Source organism: Macadamia integrifolia, chromosome 8 (assembly GCF_013358625.1).
Source record: "Macadamia integrifolia cultivar HAES 741 chromosome 8, SCU_Mint_v3, whole genome shotgun sequence".
Classification (NCBI taxonomy): domain Eukaryota; kingdom Viridiplantae; phylum Streptophyta; class Magnoliopsida; order Proteales; family Proteaceae; genus Macadamia; species Macadamia integrifolia.
Genome location: NC_056564.1, coordinates 34579176 through 34599485, shown reverse-complemented (window position 1 = coordinate 34599485; position 20310 = coordinate 34579176). Strand labels below are relative to the sequence as shown.

Below are 20310 nucleotides of genomic sequence, written 5' to 3'. Positions count from 1 at the left end.
GGGAAGAAGCAGAATCTAGGGATAATGTAAATAATTAAATAACTCATTAACTACACAGTAATTATTTATCCATTCCCAGTTTAATTAATCAATATTAATTAAATATCTACCATAACTTAATTATGGTCATACCCCCACAACTACTAACATCATCATTATGGAATATAGGGCATGTACATCAATACCACCATGACCCCATTTCATAGTACATATCCGTACAATAGCGTGCATGCACGTAAATTGTATTTGATCATTTCTAATCACCATTAGAAATATAAAATAATTTTTTAAATGATATAGAGCTCTGATTCTATACGATTGTGCATAAACGCTCTTTCTCTTAATGTTCCCTTAAACAGATAGGGGAAACTCTATTGATTAGTTTTTCACTCATGTACATTTTTTCTCACACCCAATATACCGGCTTAGGTCCATTTGGACTTTGGTCATTGATACATCAAAGTGTGTGTACAAACACCGCAGCGTCAATGTACATAGTAAATAAGTAAATAAACTATCTCAGGTTAAAGGTAAGGTGACATGTCAATTCCCATAAACACTTCCAGTGGTAACACATAAGGTAATACGACATAAAAAGATTCTTTGCCAATACACACATATTTGTGTGCTCACATAAGTACACTGGCATCTCTATGTCTAGTAGTACAACATGTGACAACCATTTATGATAAGAGTGTCCAACCCAAACCCTAGTTGTGACTTCCATTTATAAACCTATTAATGGACACATTGCTCATTTATAATGCATGCAATAAACCAATAATACTTTATTAAACCGAACCGGTTCAAATTATAAATGAACCAGGTTTGATGGACACAATATCCAACAGCTATTCATATGCATGTTTTATTTTTTTTGGGTAGAATACGGTATATTGATATTTTTTTTATCAATTATTAAAATTGTTAACTGTATTTTTTGTAAATTATTGATTTAATAAAATATATTGAATTTTCTTAAGTCTAAGACAATTAAAGACCATATAACACCCGTTTACGACTTTATTGGTGCATTAGCCTATTTAAGGTCCAATTACAGCCCGATTGGGAGAAACCCAGCTAAATCCCAAAACCTGATTGAGCCTGACACGATACCAATCAAGATAGATTCATTCCTTAAATAGGTAGGTCGTAGTGCACGGATACTAGCCCGTTAGGCCGGACAGATTGGCACCCCTACTATTATATACCCATTTTGCACCTAACACCCCCCCCCTAAAAATATATATATATATATATAAATGGAACAAAAAATTTTGAGTGGAGAGGCCCACTATGCCTAGACACAGGGGGCACAAAATGACCCTTGTGCCCCTCCTGGGGGTGTGCACCTCTGTCTGGGCGTAGGGGGTGCTTCCACCTAGAAAACACTTGCCCTATATAAATATAGGGAAAAGGTTGGGTTTGCTAGCGGTATATCCATATCTATATCTCTCTCTCTCTCTCTCTCTCTCTCTCTCTCTCTCTCTTATCCTCCACTTGGAAAGACCCTTAACGCCTCTCCCATCCCAATCCCCCCATTGGTTGAGCCGCTAGCTCCAGAAAAGCTGGCAACGTATCTAACCTTCTCCCATAAATATAAAGGACTCAGATCCTCTTTAATTGTTGGGACGCCCACGTGTAGCTGATGTATGGGAGGACCTAAGGGTGCACGACCATGTGTTGGGATGCTTGTCCGGGTCCTCTCAACCGTCAGATGTCGTGCTAGGTGTCCCAGTTGCTGGAGAGGATATGAATCCAAAAATAAAGCTAACTACTTGTGTGTGTCTATGTTTAGACACAAGTGGGCGTGAAAAGACTGTGTTACTCGAACGCCCCATAGCTGAATATACCTCCACGTGCACGTGGCCTCCCATTGGCCTGCACACTGACAAAGTGACCATGCAAGTGGTAGCATTATCTTATATATATATATATATATATATATATTTTGTGTAAAGTTTCCTATATAGTTTATGCATATTCATACCAAGATAATTACATATGTATATAGGAAAAATGTTTCTTGTGGGGGAGTGTAGTAATTGAACATGCATAAGGCTAGCCAATGTGAGCGCACGAGGAAGCATCCATAGAAGAATCGTTTTCACTTTCATGGGGGGTAGTCCAATCATTTGCCCCCATGTGTAACGTAAAGGCTACACTCCTCCACATAAAACATTTTTCCATAATTAATATATATATATATATATATATTTAAAGATACAAGAAGAATAAAAAAATGAATATCAAAATATAAAAAAATATTCATTAAATAAAAAATTAGATCGTTGTCAATTAGTACACAAAATATATTGCTTTATTACAATAATCCTAAACCTTATACCTCAAACCCCGAACCCCTAAACCCTTCTATAAATTAATGTATCTCAACAAAGGGTTCAAGACCACGGAATGTAAAATTCTTGTGTCTAAAGCTCTTATTTTTAAAAGAGGGATCCGATGACACTAGTATTAGGTCAATCGGAGTTCTAAGTGAAAAGATTCCATTGCAAGAGCCCTCATTGACTGACAATGATAGGACCATAAAATTGTGAGGGGACCATGGAAAATTGAAAATCTTAGGCCTAAAACACTTAATTTTGAAAGAGGGTTCCAATGACATTGATATCAAGTCAATCAGAGTTCAAGGTGAAAATATTCAATTTTTAGGGTCCTCATTGGCTGATATTTATAAAACCATAAAATTGTGAGGGGGTAATGAAAATTTTAAAATCTTAAGTTAAAAACAATTTTGTTTTGAAAAGAAAATCCGATGATATTGATATCAAGTTAGTTAGAGGTTCTAAGTGAAGATTTCATTAGGGTTCTTATTGGTCGACAACTATAGGATAATAAAATTGTAAGAGGATCACAAAAAATTGAAAATATCCTATTTCAAGAGTCCTCATTAGACAACAATGATAGGACCATAAAGTTGTTAGGAGGCCATGGAAAATTTAAAATCGTAAGTTTAAACAACCTAGTTTGAAAAGAAAAATCCAACGACACTGATATCAGGTCAATTAGAGTTCTAGGCGAAAAGATTCTATTTCAAGGACTCTTATTGGTCGACAATTATAGGATCATGAAATTGTAAGAGGACCACTGAAAATTAAAAATATTCTATTTCGATAGTCCTCACCAGGCAACATTGATAGGACCATAAAATTAAATAAAGGGACCATAGAAAAAGCCAATAATAAACATTTATTATTATTATTATGACACTGGTGGATATATTAGCATGGTGGACGATCGTATTTTCTATTGAAAAAATTAAATAATAAAACTATATATATTTATATATATATATATATATATATATACATGGCTGCGCTTTTCTAAAACAGCAGCAACTGATAACTATATGGCCATGGTTATGCAATTTACAGACTACAGATGGAGGTTCGATTTCAATATCAATATTCAATTTGTAGTGTTTGACTTCCATTTGAAACTATGTCGAGAAGTGTTGGAGAGAATAGGGTTTCTAATGCATGGGAAGGGCTTTGGAGTTATATCTACACCATCAAAATATAAATTTAGACTTATGCATCTTGAATTACACTTATAATCCAAGACTTCGGGTCTTCAACAAGAAAGAGAAAAATTAAAATTCTAGGGCTATGGTTCAAAGAATTCTGTGGACCTTAGTGTGATGTAAAGTGAATGCAAAAACCCAATCTACAAGGTTCGTTGGCCCAAAGAATATCCCTAAAAGAAACAAACATTATCGAAATTTGAGGTTTAGGATTTCAGGAGAAGTTTAAAGATGACTAGTCTAACAAACTCTGAATCAAGTGGAACCTGATTGAAATGATAAATATAGGGTCACTTTTTATTCTTCTTTTTTCTTGTTTTGGGCACAGAGGGTCAGGTTGGGAAACACCCTCTCTCACAGATAAAGTAGATGACGTGACTGGATGGGTTCTCTAAGAAGAAAGCTCAAATCTCGACAATCAACTGGCCAGAGAAGAGAACATTCAATTTCAACTTTTCGTCAGTAGAAGTTGAGCATAATGCAAGAAATCAAGATGGGATCACAATGATTCTTGATCTGTTCAAGAATCTGACTAGTTCAGGTCGTATCTTTGGCTGCAGGTTACTGTCTATTAATAACTTCGAGAATCTCATCTCATGTAATACAAACAGTGCAAGAGCTTTAACAGAAGAGATGCCAACCAGGAATTTGAAGCCACCTACAAGAACTGATTAACCTAATCTATGATTATGGATGAGTCAAGAATGATTGGACAGCTACACGTATATACATTGAGAAGTCAGTTTATTTACTAGGGTACTTAAACAACCAATTTGTCAGAGCAAACACTAAGAAATGTGAAAATAAACCAAGACAATGGATTCGCACAACACAGAGATTTAACGAGGTTCATACACCGATGTGGTGTACTACGTCCTCAGTTGAAGAAGAAGATATTTCATTATGCAGAAGAAAAATTACACTTAAGCAGCAGCGAGAAAATTCACCCTAAAAAAACCCTCAAAAATAAAATGATTTGCTCAACAAGACAACAATACATTATAAACTTCAAGCCACGGGTCGACCCATCGGGTCGCGGTTAATCCAGTTGAACCATACGAGGGGCGTAGCTCCTGCATCCCATACGAGATCAATGCTAAGCCTCTGCTTCTATCACAGATCTCAAAAAACTTCTCATTCGATAGCCACCAAAATATATCGAAACAGATCAATTTTCAAAACAGATGAAGAATTCGAGACAAACTTAACACAATTTATTTGACTTGGGTAGATAAGAACAACTATCAGCCCTTCTCCTCGAGGGGCATGGATGGGTGGTCTAACCGCTCAAACCCAATTTGAAAAAAATCCTCTCTGCCTGAGCAAAAAATGTTGTTTATAGAGAGATTATTTGATCTGTGCATTAGGATTGCAACTTAAGTAGTCTTTCTTTTCAGATTGATGATGTCATAAATCAAGCTCAAAATATAAGGGCAGTTTTGGGGGCCCAGCGGTCTTTGCCAGGAAATGTTCAAGGGAAAGTCAAGCTACTGAGTGGCAGTTTCCAGTTATCCGTGGCCTTCTTGGTATTATATGTCTTATTCATCCATGCCTGCTGTTTAGTTTCCTTTGACGAGAGGTCGTCATACTCATGGCACTAAACATTGCAGGTGCTGTCAGAAAGAAGCGATCTAAAGATACCCTCATCTTATCTGGAGTCATTGCAGCTTGCACAGTGTTCCTGATTATCTATTATTGGCTTTCAAAATAGAAACAAGTAAAAGATCATGTAAATAGGAGGAGATGAGAGTGCCATTTCAGGAGGAGTTTTGCTACAACATGTTTGATGCAAGATGAACAGATGTAAATAAGTAGTTGTGGTATCAATATATTTAACACTCAAATCACCCATGAATTGAATTGGCCATACATGGTTAATAATTTTGAGCATTTCCATTCTCTAATTCACATTTATACAAAATTTGTATGTGGTTGCAACAAGTTGATCACTCCTGCGAGGTAGCGTTATTAAGGCTGCAAGACTACGTAGATTTGCCCCTCCCAGACCCTGCAGTAGATTGATCACATAACCCATCCCATATGCATATGTGCGGCTGTTTACACAACCTAAGCTGAGACGATCACAGAATCACAAGGGAGGCATTGAAGAGGCTGTGGAGAATAGAAAGAGAAGACCAAGTAGCAAAATGTCAACGAGAAAGAGAGTTGACTCTTTCATGGTTAAAAATTCAGATGGATCCTCATAATTATTCTAATCAGCACGCAAAAACCTTTGTTTATTAAACTTGGTAGGGGCATTCTAATCAGCACGCAAAAACCTTTGTTTATTAAACTTGGTAGGGGCCGCGCGAACGCGTACCCCCTCTGCCACAAATTATGACGTACACTCTCCCACTTGGGGAGATGTTAGATTGGCACCCCTCCCAAGTGCAATGGAGGTCACCAACCTAGGCAATGGGCCTTCTTGATCACCCATAAACCCCGTCCAGGTAAGTATGTTCAAACACAATAGCCTTCCCTTATTCATATGCCTCTCTTCCTTCATTCTTTCATAAGTTTATCGATGTGGGACTTAAAAAAATGCCTTATGTGATACTTCTTTAGTTTCTCTGTTTCCTATTAATGCTATAGTGGAATTTAGCATAAGCATATTGGAGTGAGTTTCTTGCTCATTGGTTGTAAATTGGAAAAGCATGAAGGTGTATTTTGAGCAGTGCAAGCATGTGTGAAGCAAGGCAGAGCTGTTGTTTTGGCCTAAAGACATTCGGCAAAAGGTCATGGTGGAGAAGTGGGTTGAAGACTCGGTCGCCGCACATCAACGGGGTCTGCTTGTGATTGGGATACCTGCAATGTTGTGGTGGTTGTGCCAATGGCATCAAAATGAGTGATGGATGGGTCATTAGAGTAGACAAAGTGCACGGGGGAAGAGCATGTTTATAGGATCACATCTCGTCGAGGAAAGAGATTGAGGCCTAGTCTTGTGCTTTTCTCTTTCTTGTGGTCTGTTTCTACTGTTTCTGAGGCTTTACTTCAACCCAAAAAAAAAAAAAGGTAAGAAATAATGGGTAGGTACACAAGTATGGATGAGAGTAGGGAGCTGAGAAGCTACAATGGGTGTTGAGAAGAGAGACTACTAAGCTGTAGATGGCCAAGTAAACTTATTACTCCGGAGGCCAGTTGGGAGAGAAAAAATAGTTTGTTTATTTTACTTGACCTTCACTCCACCTCTAACAAGAGCTTAGAGCAGTTGAACCAACTGTTAAACCATGACTAGGATGGTCCATTACAACGGTAACTATAGCCATCTGCTTTTCTACTCTGCTTCTCTTCTTTTTTATGTCGTTGGGAGCTGAGTTGTACAGCTACACTGCTTTTTGGGCCTCTCTTCTTTCGATGGTTCTCTGGTTTTATCCTTTTTCTCTTTTGGCTTTCTCCCCTACTCAGGTTATGCGGCATAATTGTATACTGCTGCTGAGACCAGCAAAGTTGGGGGCTGGGGGTTGCAATCCGCAAGAGAAAAGAAAACTAAAATTGAATTTAGTTTCTAGTTCAGTACAGAATGCTACCAAAGCCTTAATGAACATAGTATTGGTGGGTTGCACCAGGCCCTTGCAGTAGTGCAACGCATGGGCGACGCTTGAGGACCCCAGTAGCAAGCTACTGTAGTGGGACCTTCCCCAAGAAAATTAATTATGACCCACGTATTAGATATTAAACTGATAAGAACAGATACTACACTTGATCTTAGCCAAAAGGCCGGGAAAGGTATGCTTTGTTAATTGTCTCTGTTTTACTCTTGCACTTTCCTTCATCGGTCTTCCCTCTCTTGTCGATGTGGGACTAAGTCAGGAGTTTTCAGTTCCCTTGCTTATGCATCCTCATGTGACTATTTCAAGCAACTGCTATATGCACCTTTGATAGTTCTTCAAAGTTGCTTCTTTGGAGTTATAACTATCCAACTATTCTTCACGCTGATAATTTTTCAGTTTCTTCTTTGGAGGAGCTTTCGGAGCCTATGCCATTTTCAAATCCTGACAGTAAGACATATTCAAAAGGGAGTTCAAAGTCTCTGGAAAATTTAAATCTAGAAAATGATCCCTATGATGGAGAATCATTCTTTTATATTTCAAATTGGGATGTAACGACAACTGTTATCTCTCCATGGCAAGAGAAAGAGATGAACCACAAGGTGGCCCTTCAATTTGATAATATAAATGGTTCACATATGCATTTGCATGAGAAAGAGTCAGAGTCGACCAATGATGATGATGATTCTGGTCATGGTGTCTTCAGAAACCCGACCCATCCGGTTTTGAGAAGCTCTATGCGAAAAAGTCGTCGCACCAGAAGTGCCCCATACTATCTTGGCTCCTGTGATTGAGTTACTTAACTCTTCCATAGTATTTTTTTCTGAGTGTAGAAATGTTCCTTTCCAATTTTCCTTTATGATGTAGGGTTTATTCTACTTATTTTTTTACGGGTTGCTTCCCTTCCTTAGGCTAATAGGGTGAATGGTTGCCTTATCTTGTTTTTTCCTTTTTCTTTCTAATTTAACTTTTCTTACCTATCAAAAAAATAAAAATAAAAATAAAAAACTATGCAATTAGCTTCTCTGATACGGAAATCCTTTTCAGTTCAGTGATCCTTATTATACAAGAAACCTTAGATTAACCCAATGAAGACCCACCTAAATATTTGCTGTCCCTCAACTATGACTCAAAACGCTTCCATGGAACAATATGGGAAGGGGATCTTAAGGGCTGCGCTTAAGAGATTAAATTGACAAAATCAACAACCATGTGGAAAAAGAATATTTTGAAAAACCAATAAAAACCTACATAAAACTTCTCTGGAAATGAAATGCGAATTAGAAAAAGAGAAGAAACAAATAGAAATGTAGTGATAACAAGAACAGAGAGGAGCTCCAAAGTCAAAACAGAACGAGCAACTGAATAAGAGAAGACCGCCTAGCACAAAAAACCTAGTTTCAAAAGAAAAATCCAATGACACTGATATCAAGTCAGTTAGAGTTTTAGGTGAAAAGATTTCATTTCAACGACTCTTATTGGTCGACAATTACATGATCATAAAATTGTAAGAGGACCACCGAAAATTAAAATATTCTATTTCGAGAGTCTTCATCAGGCAACATTGATAGGACCATAAAATTAAATAAAGGGGCCATAGAAAAAGATGTCTCTATGGCTGTGGTCAATTGGTAACTTTATGGCCATGGTTATGTAACACTACACAATTTACTAGCTATAGGATGGGGGTTCGTGAGCATGTATTTTCTGCACATCTCAGCTCACTAACTGCACTAAGCAATTGTTGTTCGGTTTCAATATCAATATTCAATTCACATGAAACCACTCGATGAGGTCCAAACAATTTCCTATTGACAAATCAATGGGGGCACGGTGACCTTTGTGGCTCACCTCATCGATGTCTCAAACGAAGGCCAACAACCGACGTCTCGGTTGGGGTTCAATATGTCATTGACGTCTCAAAGAGGTTAAGTAAGATTTTTAATGTGTTACGTCAGAAAATCGATCAGTGGGTATCTCCGTCCTGCACAAGTAGATCAAATCAAGAGAATTCTGGACCTTACTCCGGGAGGGTGCTTCCCGACGCTCAAATTAGTCTTCCTTGCAATAGTAATGAATAAGGGGTGAGGGGAGAGAAGAATAGTATGAGAGATATATAGTGAAGTGTCCGTACCTTTGGGATCTATTCCTATTTATAGTATAGGGTTCCTTTTAGACAGTTAGTCACTTTCTTGGGTAACGGAAAGGTGGGGTCGTGCTTCTTCCTTGACCAATCTTCTTGCTTGAGCGTGGGTGTCCTCTCTAAATGGGTTACCCTTATTCTCATGTCTAGGAGAATAAGGTGGGGTCGTGCTTCTTCCTAATTGATTTTGTTTTTACCAAATTCTCAAGCTAACCAAACTCCATCGGAATAATTCCTAAAATTGAATTTACTAACTATGTGCACGACCAATGAGTGTTTTTTTCCCACTCTTTATAGTGAAAATTGGCCACACATCAATGGATAAGACTAGGCTAAGCTGCATTGAGCCAAGTAGGACTGAGCTTGGATTGTGATATCTCAACTGCTCGACCTTGACTTGGGCTGAACCTGAGCTGAGCTTAACAGACCTAAGATTAGGCTGGAGTTATAAAAGAAAGGGGAATTTACAACGCCACCCCCTAGAGAATGCCACTATTAGAGAGACACCCCCTGCATAATACTAAATTACCCTCACATCCCCTATCATCAGTGTCTGTTAAGTGAGGCTATGAAATGACGATTTTCCATTTTGACTAAAACATATAACCCCATTCTATTTTACAATAACCCCTCAATATCTCTCACCTTAACCGTGGGTTCAAGAGGAGCAAAACCCTTCTCCCCTTCTCCCCTTCTCCCCTTCTCCCCTTCTCCATCCCTGCGCTCACCCTTCTCTGACAACTTATAATTGATTTATAACCCACTAGATTTTAAAAGTTAAATAGCATCACTTTCGATGCCAAAGCTAGAGAATAAAGCTAAAGTGATATGGCCCAGGAAGTGTGAACCCATGAACCACAATGCAGTCTATTCCGATTGTTTTGAGAAGCAAATACAAATTCTAAACAAAACAATACGTAGCACGCGCATGCACAAGCACAAAACTAAGGGAAATTGGCAAAATGAACCAGTATTCCCTTCAACTTGTTCGGTTAAATAGACAATAAATAGACTAAATACCTCTTAGTATTCCTTTTAGACATGAAGAAGAAGAAGAATTTTTAAGGGAAGAAGCACAAAGGCTTTAGGGTTCAAAAGAAGTGAAGAAGGATTCAGAGAAGAAGCACAGACCTGTCTGGATTAGGGGAAGAAGCAGTGCATGGCTCCTTCTCTTGTTGCCATGTCACTAGTTTGTATCCATTGTCGTTGCTTTTCAAGGAGAGGAATCACCGATGCTCTTCACGGAGAGAAAATGATTTGGGGATGAAGGTAGTCTTTTTCGGTTTGGGGTTAGGGGTTAAGAGAGGGTATATTAGGTACTTCACTTTTTAGAAGGGTATTTTAGTATTTAGAAAAAAATGTACTAGTTGATATCAACATTTAAGATATAATCCGTAATAGAGACTGACGGTAAGAGGTGCGAACGTAATTTGATATTATGCATGGGGTGTCTATCTAATAGTGGCATTCTTTAAGGGTGACGCTATAAATTTCCCTAAACGAAGCTCGACTTCGCCCATCTCAGCTCGATTGTACCCTAAGCATAGCTAGTAAGTTCGGGGGATGGCAATAATACGAGAAGGATACACACGACAATTAAATGGACCATACTTCTCAAAAAATTCGGGGTAATAAAATACATACAGCTATGATACGGTATGTGGTTAATACGGTTGCTCCGTAAAAATCCAAGAGCAAAAAATACGGGAGTAAAAATGATTGTTTGAAGCTAAATTCTTATATCCCATGCTTTTATGGAAACTAAAACCCAATCTAATTTTCCAATTTGAAATCATTTCCCATTCATTTGGGTTTTCACATTTAATATTAATTAAATTTAATCCCTAAAAAAGGGGATGGTAGAAAGAACTAAGTGGAGAAACAAACTTCATCTCATCTCATAACTTTTACATGTTCTGTTTTTCTTCTTGGTACGAAAACAAGGTTCAAGGAGATTGAGAATAAGTGTTTGCAATTGTTTATCCCAGATGAATTTTAAGGCTCAAGAACCTCCTCCTTCAACTCCTTTGATTTCTCAGATGAATTATAGCAAGAACAGAGGGAGGAGAACACCCGTCTCATTTTCCTCTTTCTAATTCTTCACATTGTCCAATTGCAACTATGTTTGTAAATAACAGCTGGTCCAATTCAAATGGCGTTTGTATGCCAAATTTCCTAGAAAGGTTTTCATTTCAATCCCTTTTAGAGAATCCCGCCCTTGGCCCTTGGCAATCTTTGTCCATGCGAGTAATCTCTTTTGAATCTATCTTGCTTCTCATTAAAAATTATTTGCAAAAGCAATAGTCCTCGATTGGACTTTCAACTACTAATGGGAAGAGAAACAGAGAAGCGGAAGGTTTGATTGGGTGTTCAACAATCGATGGGAAAAGAAATGGAGAAGAGAATAAAAGCAGGGGGTATTGATGTCTTACCTATCGCTTTTGATTGTTGATTGCTAGGATCGAAGATGGAGAAGAAGGGGTCATTGGGCCAAGGGTTCCTCCTTTTTTTGGTTTACTTAGATGAGGGGAGAAGAAGGGTTATAGTTTCGATCGACTAAGGTTCCTGATAGAAAACAGGGGTCGAGAATCGGGATTTGGCCCATTTGGGTTATTCTCTTTTTTTTTTTTAACCCAAATTTTTTATTGATTATTTAACATATTATATGAGTATTATTCATGTATAATACCATTATCTTTAACATATGTGTATTAAACAGTTTTTTAGATTGATATGCCAAATGATCGTTTAAATGAAACGTTCAGATATATACGTGTAATATACGTATTTACTAACTATGACCCTAAGTGATAGCATGATGACCTCATCTAAACGTGGAATGCAAGTGGCTCCTTGTTTTTAGTCTCATAAAAACATCCATAGGACTCGGACAAAGGACGGTATATGCATTAGATATAAAGTCAGCATCCATTGGATTTTTATTGAAAAAACTTTGATGAGATGGTATTGATTGGTATCGAATTGGATCGGACGGATTTAGCCTTATTAAATAAAAGAAAAAGATTTTTTAGCTTTACACTTATATATCTCAGCATGGATGGCTATCAGATCGCTTAGGATTGAGGATCAATTTCAGCCAATACCAATTCTATTCCAGTTATCGTAATCGATCCGATTCAACATTTAAGACCATGATTGGTCCCCTTTGATCCCAAGTTTTCAATCATTGGTTGAAGATATCAATATCTATATCACTTTACCCAAAAAAAAATATCTATATCATTGTCCCAGGTCCCACCATTAATGAGTTCAGAAAGTTGGTTAGGTAATTTATGAGCTCTATTGTTATAGGCCAAATAAGTAGAGCTGGGCTTTCTCCATTTCCCTCTTTATGAAGATTCACTGAGACTATGTTAGGTTGTAAGTGAAATTAAAGGAAATTTAAAAAAAAAATAAAAATATATATATATATAATCAATATCTTATATGATTATATAATTTTTAAATTTTTTTTTATTATATTTAATGAATTTTATATGTAATTTTTATTTTACTTTTAAACCAAAAGAGTTTGAATGCAAAAGAAAATGAGATTTAAATATAAAATGATTTGAAATTACTAATGTAATTATATGGGATATTGGAAACAACCTCTCCTCTAAAGTGGGGGATAAGGTTTCATAGATTTGTCCCTCCTAGACCTTACAATAGCTCGAATTTCATGCACTGAATTGTGTGTGTGTGCTTTTTTTAATATAATTACATAAGACAATGATTATAAAAATCTATTTTAGTTTAAAGTTTTCATTTTTTTTAAATACTTCTCTTTAACTCCCCCATGCAACCAAATGAAGCATGACATAAGCATTACTAAAACAAAATCTGACCGACAAATGTGCCTTTTGAGTGCATTTTCCCCCTCCACCGACGTGAGGGCCTTCCAGTGCCTCATAAGGTAACTTTGAATTTGTTAGATTAGAAGTCCATCATCATGTTGGCTCCTACTAGGGGTGCAAGTTTGGCCCTAACAGCCCAGATCCATCCTTGGCCCACCCTGATCCCAAACAAGTATCGACTCAAAAATTTTGGCCCTGAGGACCGGCCCGGCCTTGAAATTTCTGACCTTGAGTCAGGGTTAGGGCAGGTAAGGGTTGACAAGTAGGGCCAAAACCAGGGCCAAAAGTCAGGGCAGGTAAGGGTTGATGTCTTTGGCCCGCCCAGCCCGCCCTGAACCTAACCCTGTTTTTTGACCCTGACTTTTGGCCCTGGTTTTGGCCCTACTCGGCCTTGGTTTTCCCTAATGTTGACCCTGGTTACGACCTTAGTTGTGACCCTAATTTTAACTTAATTTTATATTTTATTTCATATTGAGTTAAACTCTTAATATAATATATCTTCTCACAATCTCATCGATCTCTCTTACCATTTTTACTAATAAAAAATTTCTTTTTTTCTTTTTCTATCAAAAAAAAAAAAAAAAGAATATCTATCTTCCTCACCTTCTGCCGCAAAACTACTCTTTTTATTTTTAAGTTGTTTCATATTTTGTAGGATCAGGGTCAGGGTCAGGGTATACCTGGCCCTTGATGGTAAACTAGGGTCAGAGTCAATCAGGGTCATCCCGGCCCTTGGTGGCAAACCAGGGTTAGGTTAGGGTCAATCAGGGTCAAGGTCAGGGTCATTCTGGCCTGTCCTTGAAAAATCAGGGCCAATCAGGGCAGGTAAGGATTGGGTTGAACCCTGAAGGGTAGGGCCTGGGTTGAAGTTTAGTGGCCCTGAGTTAAGGTCAGAGAGGATTTGGGCCCAATTAAGGGGACTAAGGGTTGGGATAGGGATTTAATAAACCCAGCCCAACCCGGCCTTGTTGCACCCCTAGCTCCCACTAGTCTCCCAACATCTAGAGTTTTCATCACATAACCACTGGCCAAAACGTTAGTTGGTGGAGAAATACAAAACCATAATTATTATTATTTTTTTTTATTTTAATGAACACAGAACCATAACTTTGAAAAACAGATAATTAGTTGAAAAAAAATACAAAGAGAGAGAGAGAGATAACTATGGAATATAATATGACATTTAGATAGACTGGAGGTGGAAATAATGATATCATTAAACCCTTTTATGATATCATAATTTCATCGAAGAAAGCTAGCATATTATATATCTCATTAAAAAAAGGTGTTACTAGATTATTAATTAAAAAAAAAAAAAAAAAAAAAAAAAGCCTGAAAGGTAATGTGACCCCTACGCCTAGAGATAGAGGAGGTAAAATGACTATCTTACCCTCATGAAGGATGAAAATCTTGCCTATATTGGTGATTGCACATATGCTTTCATTGATCCATGTGTTAGCATAGGAGCCACAGTGTCTTTCAGGGATCCTCTCCTCATATTATATTAGCCAAGCCTAGCAATAGTACTGGAACTTGAGGCTTAATTATACAAGGCCACTACTATCCACTAACAGAAATGGAAGGGAACTTGACTTGATGTACTAGCAAAAGCACACTTGTAATTTTCCTTAGGGAGAAAGAACATTGACTGGTAATGTGGGTCATGCACCTAGACACAAGGGATTGTGAAATTAATGATGCACCCTTTATGAAATAAAAAATCATATCCAAGTTTATGCCACTATACGTGCTCTTGTTGGCCCCCAAGCTGGTGCAAGGGCCACGCGACCATGCATCAATCTCTTGCCTTTTATCTTATTCGGTATCTTTGATAATTCTCGTTATGATCATTAATATTAATTATGAGAAAGTGTTCTCTGAACATGAGAAGTAGAGTACGTCTATAAGTATTTAATTTTTTATTCATTTTTTAGACAAAAGAGAAAATATAGTAAAAAAAAATTATGCCTCATGTTCAGTGAGACTTTAACATTAAATTATATGAATGGAGCATCAAATGTTTCACTAGTTGAAGTAAATGGAAGAAGCTTTTAGAGTTGGAGAAAAAGGATAGTTAAATGTGGTGCAATCGAGGTAAGTTATACAAGTAGGTTGTAATTAATTGCAATGTGGAAGCTTTATATATATATATATATATATATATATGTAGAGAGAGAGAGGAAAATCGGGTACAAGTAAAGGCATCCATTTCATAGAGCATGCAAAGCCAAGGAGTGGAGTGAGGCTAGATTATCCTACATCGGGTGGACAAGTCTCTCTTCACAAGGGTATCGGCAATGGCGTCAAATGTGGAAGCAGATTTGATGCTTAAATTTTAGTCTTAGATAGGTAACTAAACCCATATATGTATAAAATCTTAATAGACTTTAAATGTGAAAGGAAAAAAGATCAAAGCTTGTTTAGAAAGACAAAATATGTGGAAGCAGATTTGATGCTTAAATTTTAGTCTTAGATAGGTTACTAAACCCATATATGTATAAAATTCTAATAGACTTTAAATGTGAAATAAAAAAGGTCAAAGCTTGTTTAGAAAGACAAAATAAGTGTACAAAATTTCTATTTTGAACAAACACAGAGAATCATTTTACTACTATTGAAGGAGAGAGAAGATCTTGTTCACAAGAAGGTCAAAATTTAAAATGAAAGGAGGTGGTTTAAGCCACCAAACAGAAGACAAATGCAAAACACATCATCCCTCAGCTAGAATATGAGCATCATTATTGAGTGAACAAGGAACATACACAAACTTAACATTAGAAAAACAATATCATCAACAACTACACGTGCTGCAGAATCTATAGAGAAAGAATAGGAATTTAAGAAAGTAACTAAGGACTTTAGAGTCCGAGAGAATAGTAATGTATCCAATCTGAATGCCACGAGCTAATAGCAGAATATCAAGACAGCTTCAGCTTTAATTTATGTAGCAGAAAAGTTTCTACCATGCTTACAGACGAAACCATGCACCTTTATTGTTCTTAACAATAACATCCCTGCCACCAAGAGAAGAATTAGACATCTATGCACCATTAGCAAAGATAATAAAATGGTTGAAATAATGATTTTTTTTTTTTGGGGGGGGGGGGGGGTGGTGGGTGAGTTGAAAACGATTCTACAGCTATGATCTCTTGCATCACGGATAAATTCATCTCGTGGATTTTCAAGCAGCAGTGGAATCATTACAGCCCATTTTTAACTTCGATACAAAAGAGAATTACCTACTGTTATAGAGAAGGGAATGCAGTTGCTAATATTCTAGCCAAGAAGGGGCCTCTAATCGAGTTTCAAATTATTGACCGGATTATCTGTTTTTTGCTTCTAATGAGGTTATTTGGGAAGTTAATGATAGACCACATTACTGTTTTGAGTCCTGAAAGGATAAGCTTAATTTTGTTTCTTTCCTCTTCTTGAGGTTGTTTCTGATGGCAATGCCGAAGGTCGCTTCTCAGTACAATTTTGTATATCTTTTGGTTTGTTGATGGCAATGCTGAAGGTGAGACTTAAGATTAATCTTTCGTCTCTTTCTTATCATCTAGGGATGCGCAGGTGTTAATCTTGTATTTAATTTTTCCTCTATACATTAATATAGTCATTTATTGGTCTTATAGCAAAAGAATAAATAAATAAAATAAATGATGAGGGGACGAAGAAGACAAGGAAACATTAGGGGCTCCAAAATACTAAGCCCTTTCCATAACTTAATCTGCCTACCTCAACAGAATGGTTGAAAGCCTAAACAGTTCCAAGGAGAGAAGGCTTAGTATGACCAAAAAAAAAAGAAAAAGGAATTCCTAGCTTATAGGCATCAATAGAACACCCCACACTACTTGAAGTTTATGGCTTAGTTCTTCTCTTGTTGGTCGAAACAGGACCCAAACCTAATCTCACTTCCAACCGTAAAGCCTTCCATTCAATTAATACACCAGTGACCACAGCCTTTGGGTCAAGTGGTTGTGGGGACCAAAGCCTTTGGGTCGAGTGACTCTGGCACCAGCAAGTTTCCACTGAGCAAAGCCTTTGGTCAAGTAGTTAATCACTGTGCCCCTAGAAAACAATTAATGCCATCTTTTCCTGTACACTAAAACAGTCAAGTTTAGACCAATTCAAGAAAACAAATTCTAACCTTCCCAACAGGCCCTAATCACCTAAAAATTGACTTGAGAAACCCATTTACAACAGTAGGTAAAGAAAACAATCTAAGAAATATAAGATATCGACTAAAATCTTTTATAAAAAAATACTCAGTTTCTCAGAGGCCACGGTGATCCATTCACATTCTCATTTACCAAGCAAGCCTTAGATACATGCGGGATGCGGGATGCGGGATGCGGGATGCGGGTTATAAGGGGAAGGGGAAGGGGAAGGGGAAGGGAGATTTTGAGAAGGTTTTAAAACCCTCCAAGAGTTTGTGAACCCTTTGATAGAGTGATGAATCTCAATCAACTAGGAAGGAAAACTAATCCTAAAAAGTATTGTTTCCAGTTTACACACAACAATTGGTTGGCGAATTTACTTTGGTCTTTCTTTTTCTTTTTTAATCAAGAAGGCTAAAAGTCAATTCTCCAACCAATTGGTGCGCGTAAGCTGCAAACTTTCTGTAAACGATACACACTGATGCATACAGATGTTATAAGAGAAGTGTTTCTTGTGAGGGAATGTGGTCCCATAAAAATGTTATTTTCCATTTTGCAGGAGGGGGGTGGGCCGGTCATTTCACCCCTCCCACCATAGAAATCTTTTTCCTAAACATTATTTAAGAAAACAAGAAGAAGATGAGAGTGTCTGTCTATCACAGGTAGAAGAAACTTAAAAAATGAGTCCAAACAGTAAGGTCCTTGTAGTTGGTGGAACGGGGTACTTGGGCAAGAGGCTTGTCAAGGCAAGCTTAGCACAAGGTCACCCAACCTATGTCCTTATGCGGCCGGAGATCGGCCAAGACATCGACAAACTTCAAATGCTCATGTCATTCAAGGAACTCGGAGCCCATCTTATCGAAGCCTCGTTTTCCGATCACCGGAGCCTCGTTGATGCCGTGAAACAAGCTGATGTTGTTATATCTGCCATCTCCGGTTCTTCTTCTAGGAATCATAGTAGTCTGATCTACCAACTCAACCTCATTGATGCTATCAAAGAAGCCGGAAATGTTAAAGTATGATTATCATTAGCTTACTTGATTTTCCTTCCCCTCTCTTAGTCCCAAGCTAAGGTGATAAACCAAACAAGTGTGTTGTTATTTTTGCAGCGATTTTTGCCGTCCGAGTTTGGCATGGACCCGGCACGGATGGGGCATGCACTAGAACCCGGTAGGGTTACTTTTGATGAGAAGATGACTGTGAGGAAAGCAATTGAAGGTGCCACTATCCCTTTCACTTATGTCTCAGCCAACTGCTTTGCTGGTTTCTTTGTTGGGAACCTGTCCCAGATGTCAGGGTTCACACCTCCAAAGGAAAAAGTAACCCTTTATGGAGATGGTAAAGTGAAAGGTATAGTCTTTCTAATGTTCAATAATGTTTTTTTTTTTTGGGTAAACATAAATTTGAAGTTAGAAGCATATGATATATATGCATGCTTCTATTGTCATTATTGGTTGCAGCAATTTTCTTGGATGAGGATGATATCGCAGCATACACCATTAAAACTATAGATGATCTACGTACCTTAAATAAAACAGTTTACCTCAGGCCATCGGAAAACATTCTTACGCAAAGACAGTTGGTCGGAATTTGGGAGAAACTAATTGGAAAGCAACTAGAGAAATCCACCATATCATCAGAAGACTTCCTCGCTTCTATGAAAGGTGTCATCTTGATCCTCCTCTGTTTTCGAACTTTAAAAAGAAATTTTTGTAATCATTATCTCAAATTACTGTATCTAGATCTTCTTGTTTTTTTCTTTTTTGGAAACCTTATGTGACTATTTAACTAATTCCAGATCATTCCATATTTAATTATTAAATTTCAAATTTCTTTCTATTCAAAATCTTTTGCTATAAACTTAAAATCGATCATTACAATAAATCACATGTGGTAATAATTACAAAAATTTCTCTTTTTAAGTTTGAAAATTTTACTTCCCTTCCCTCTAAATTGCCTTCATAAACAAAATAGCCTAAGTTACAATGGCAAATATTAATTGTTTGCAACATCACTTGGACTCACATGAACCATATGGTAAGATCCAATATCTAATTTTGGTGCCTCAACATGAAAATGACTTGAAAAGCACCCATGTAACCATTTTGAGGTTACCGACACCCCTTGAGATAGGATCCGCTATTCGTACCATCACCTGGTTGTACGAATTAGCATCCAATACCTGTCCTTCCTCCTACCATTACAAGGATAAAAAGGGGTATATTTGAAAACAAAAAGGACAACTGTTGGATGTTGACTCATACAACCAGGTGATCGTACGAACAACTGATCCACTTTCACACTCCTTCTGCCCTGATTGATAGGTTCTCTTTGAATTGAATTGCTTTTTTTTTTTTTTTAACTATTAAATTGTTTGTTTTGTTCCAGATATGGACTATGCTGCCCAAGTTGTGGTCGGGCATTTATACCACATTTTCTATGAAGGTTGCCTAGCAAATTTTGAGATTGGAGAAGGCGGAGAAGATGCTTCACAGTTATATCCAGAGGTCAACTACACCCGAATGGATGAATACCTAAACCGTTTTCTCTAGAAAAATAACAAAGATGTAAACGATACTCCTTGGAGAAATTAAGCCTGGAACCTACGATATGAGTATAAATTCCCTGTAACATCTCTGCATAAATCATCTATAAATGAAACTTACCAGTATCCCACCAATGCACAATTAAGGTCAAATTTCGGTTGCACACAATTTATCATTGTTAGACAAAGTAGGTTGAAAGATTGAAGGAAAAGTGAAGAGTCTCTTGCATCTTCAATCTCAAGGATCTAACCATTGGAAAATGTGTAAACTTTGGTGATCGTGATCAAGTATTGCATTCCTTTGGAGGAGCATGCCATTAATGTGTTCTAGGTAATCTAATCATTCCCTGATAGATTATTGTGATGTATTCATCAAGATTCTTAATACACTTAAAATTTTTTTATATGATTTTGAATCAAATCGTTTCTTTTTTTTTTTCTTTGGTGAAGGAATCAAAGCTTCCGCCACCACCAATAATATATTGGTCCTTGCACCCTAACACCGGGGGAAAGGGGGGA

At 37.4% G+C, this 20310-nt stretch overlaps 1 protein-coding gene, 1 non-coding gene and 1 pseudogene across 2 annotated transcripts; 1 reads left to right on the top strand and 2 right to left on the bottom strand.

Moving 5' to 3' along the window:
• Positions 1-5841: 5841 nt before the first annotated feature.
• Positions 5842-6002, bottom strand: LOC122087794. The gene has a single exon (XR_006142864.1). It is a non-coding gene; the product is annotated as a U1 spliceosomal RNA (small nuclear RNA).
• Positions 6003-7096: 1094 nt separating this feature from the next.
• On the bottom strand, positions 7097-7274 carry LOC122087806 (annotated as a pseudogene).
• A 10610-nt stretch (positions 7275-17884) lies between these two features.
• Positions 17885-19917, top strand: LOC122086245 (isoflavone reductase homolog). The gene is made up of 4 exons (XM_042654987.1): positions 17885-18262; positions 18356-18596; positions 18707-18910; positions 19635-19917. The coding sequence occupies exons 1-4, from the start codon at positions 17927-17929 to the stop codon at positions 19796-19798; spliced, it is 945 nt and encodes a 314-aa protein (XP_042510921.1). The 5' UTR covers positions 17885-17926; the 3' UTR covers positions 19799-19917.
• Positions 19918-20310: the final 393 nt, after the last annotated feature.

Coding starts and splice junctions, on each gene's coding strand:
- LOC122086245 (XM_042654987.1), top strand. CDS start 17,927: ATGAGTCCAAACAGTAAGGTCCTTGTAGTTGGTGGAACGGGGTACTTG. Junction 18,263..18,355: donor AAGAAGCCGGAAATGTTAAA/GTATGATTATCA, acceptor TTATTTTTGCAG/CGATTTTTGCCGTCCGAGTT. Junction 18,597..18,706: donor TGGAGATGGTAAAGTGAAAG/GTATAGTCTTTC, acceptor TATTGGTTGCAG/CAATTTTCTTGGATGAGGAT.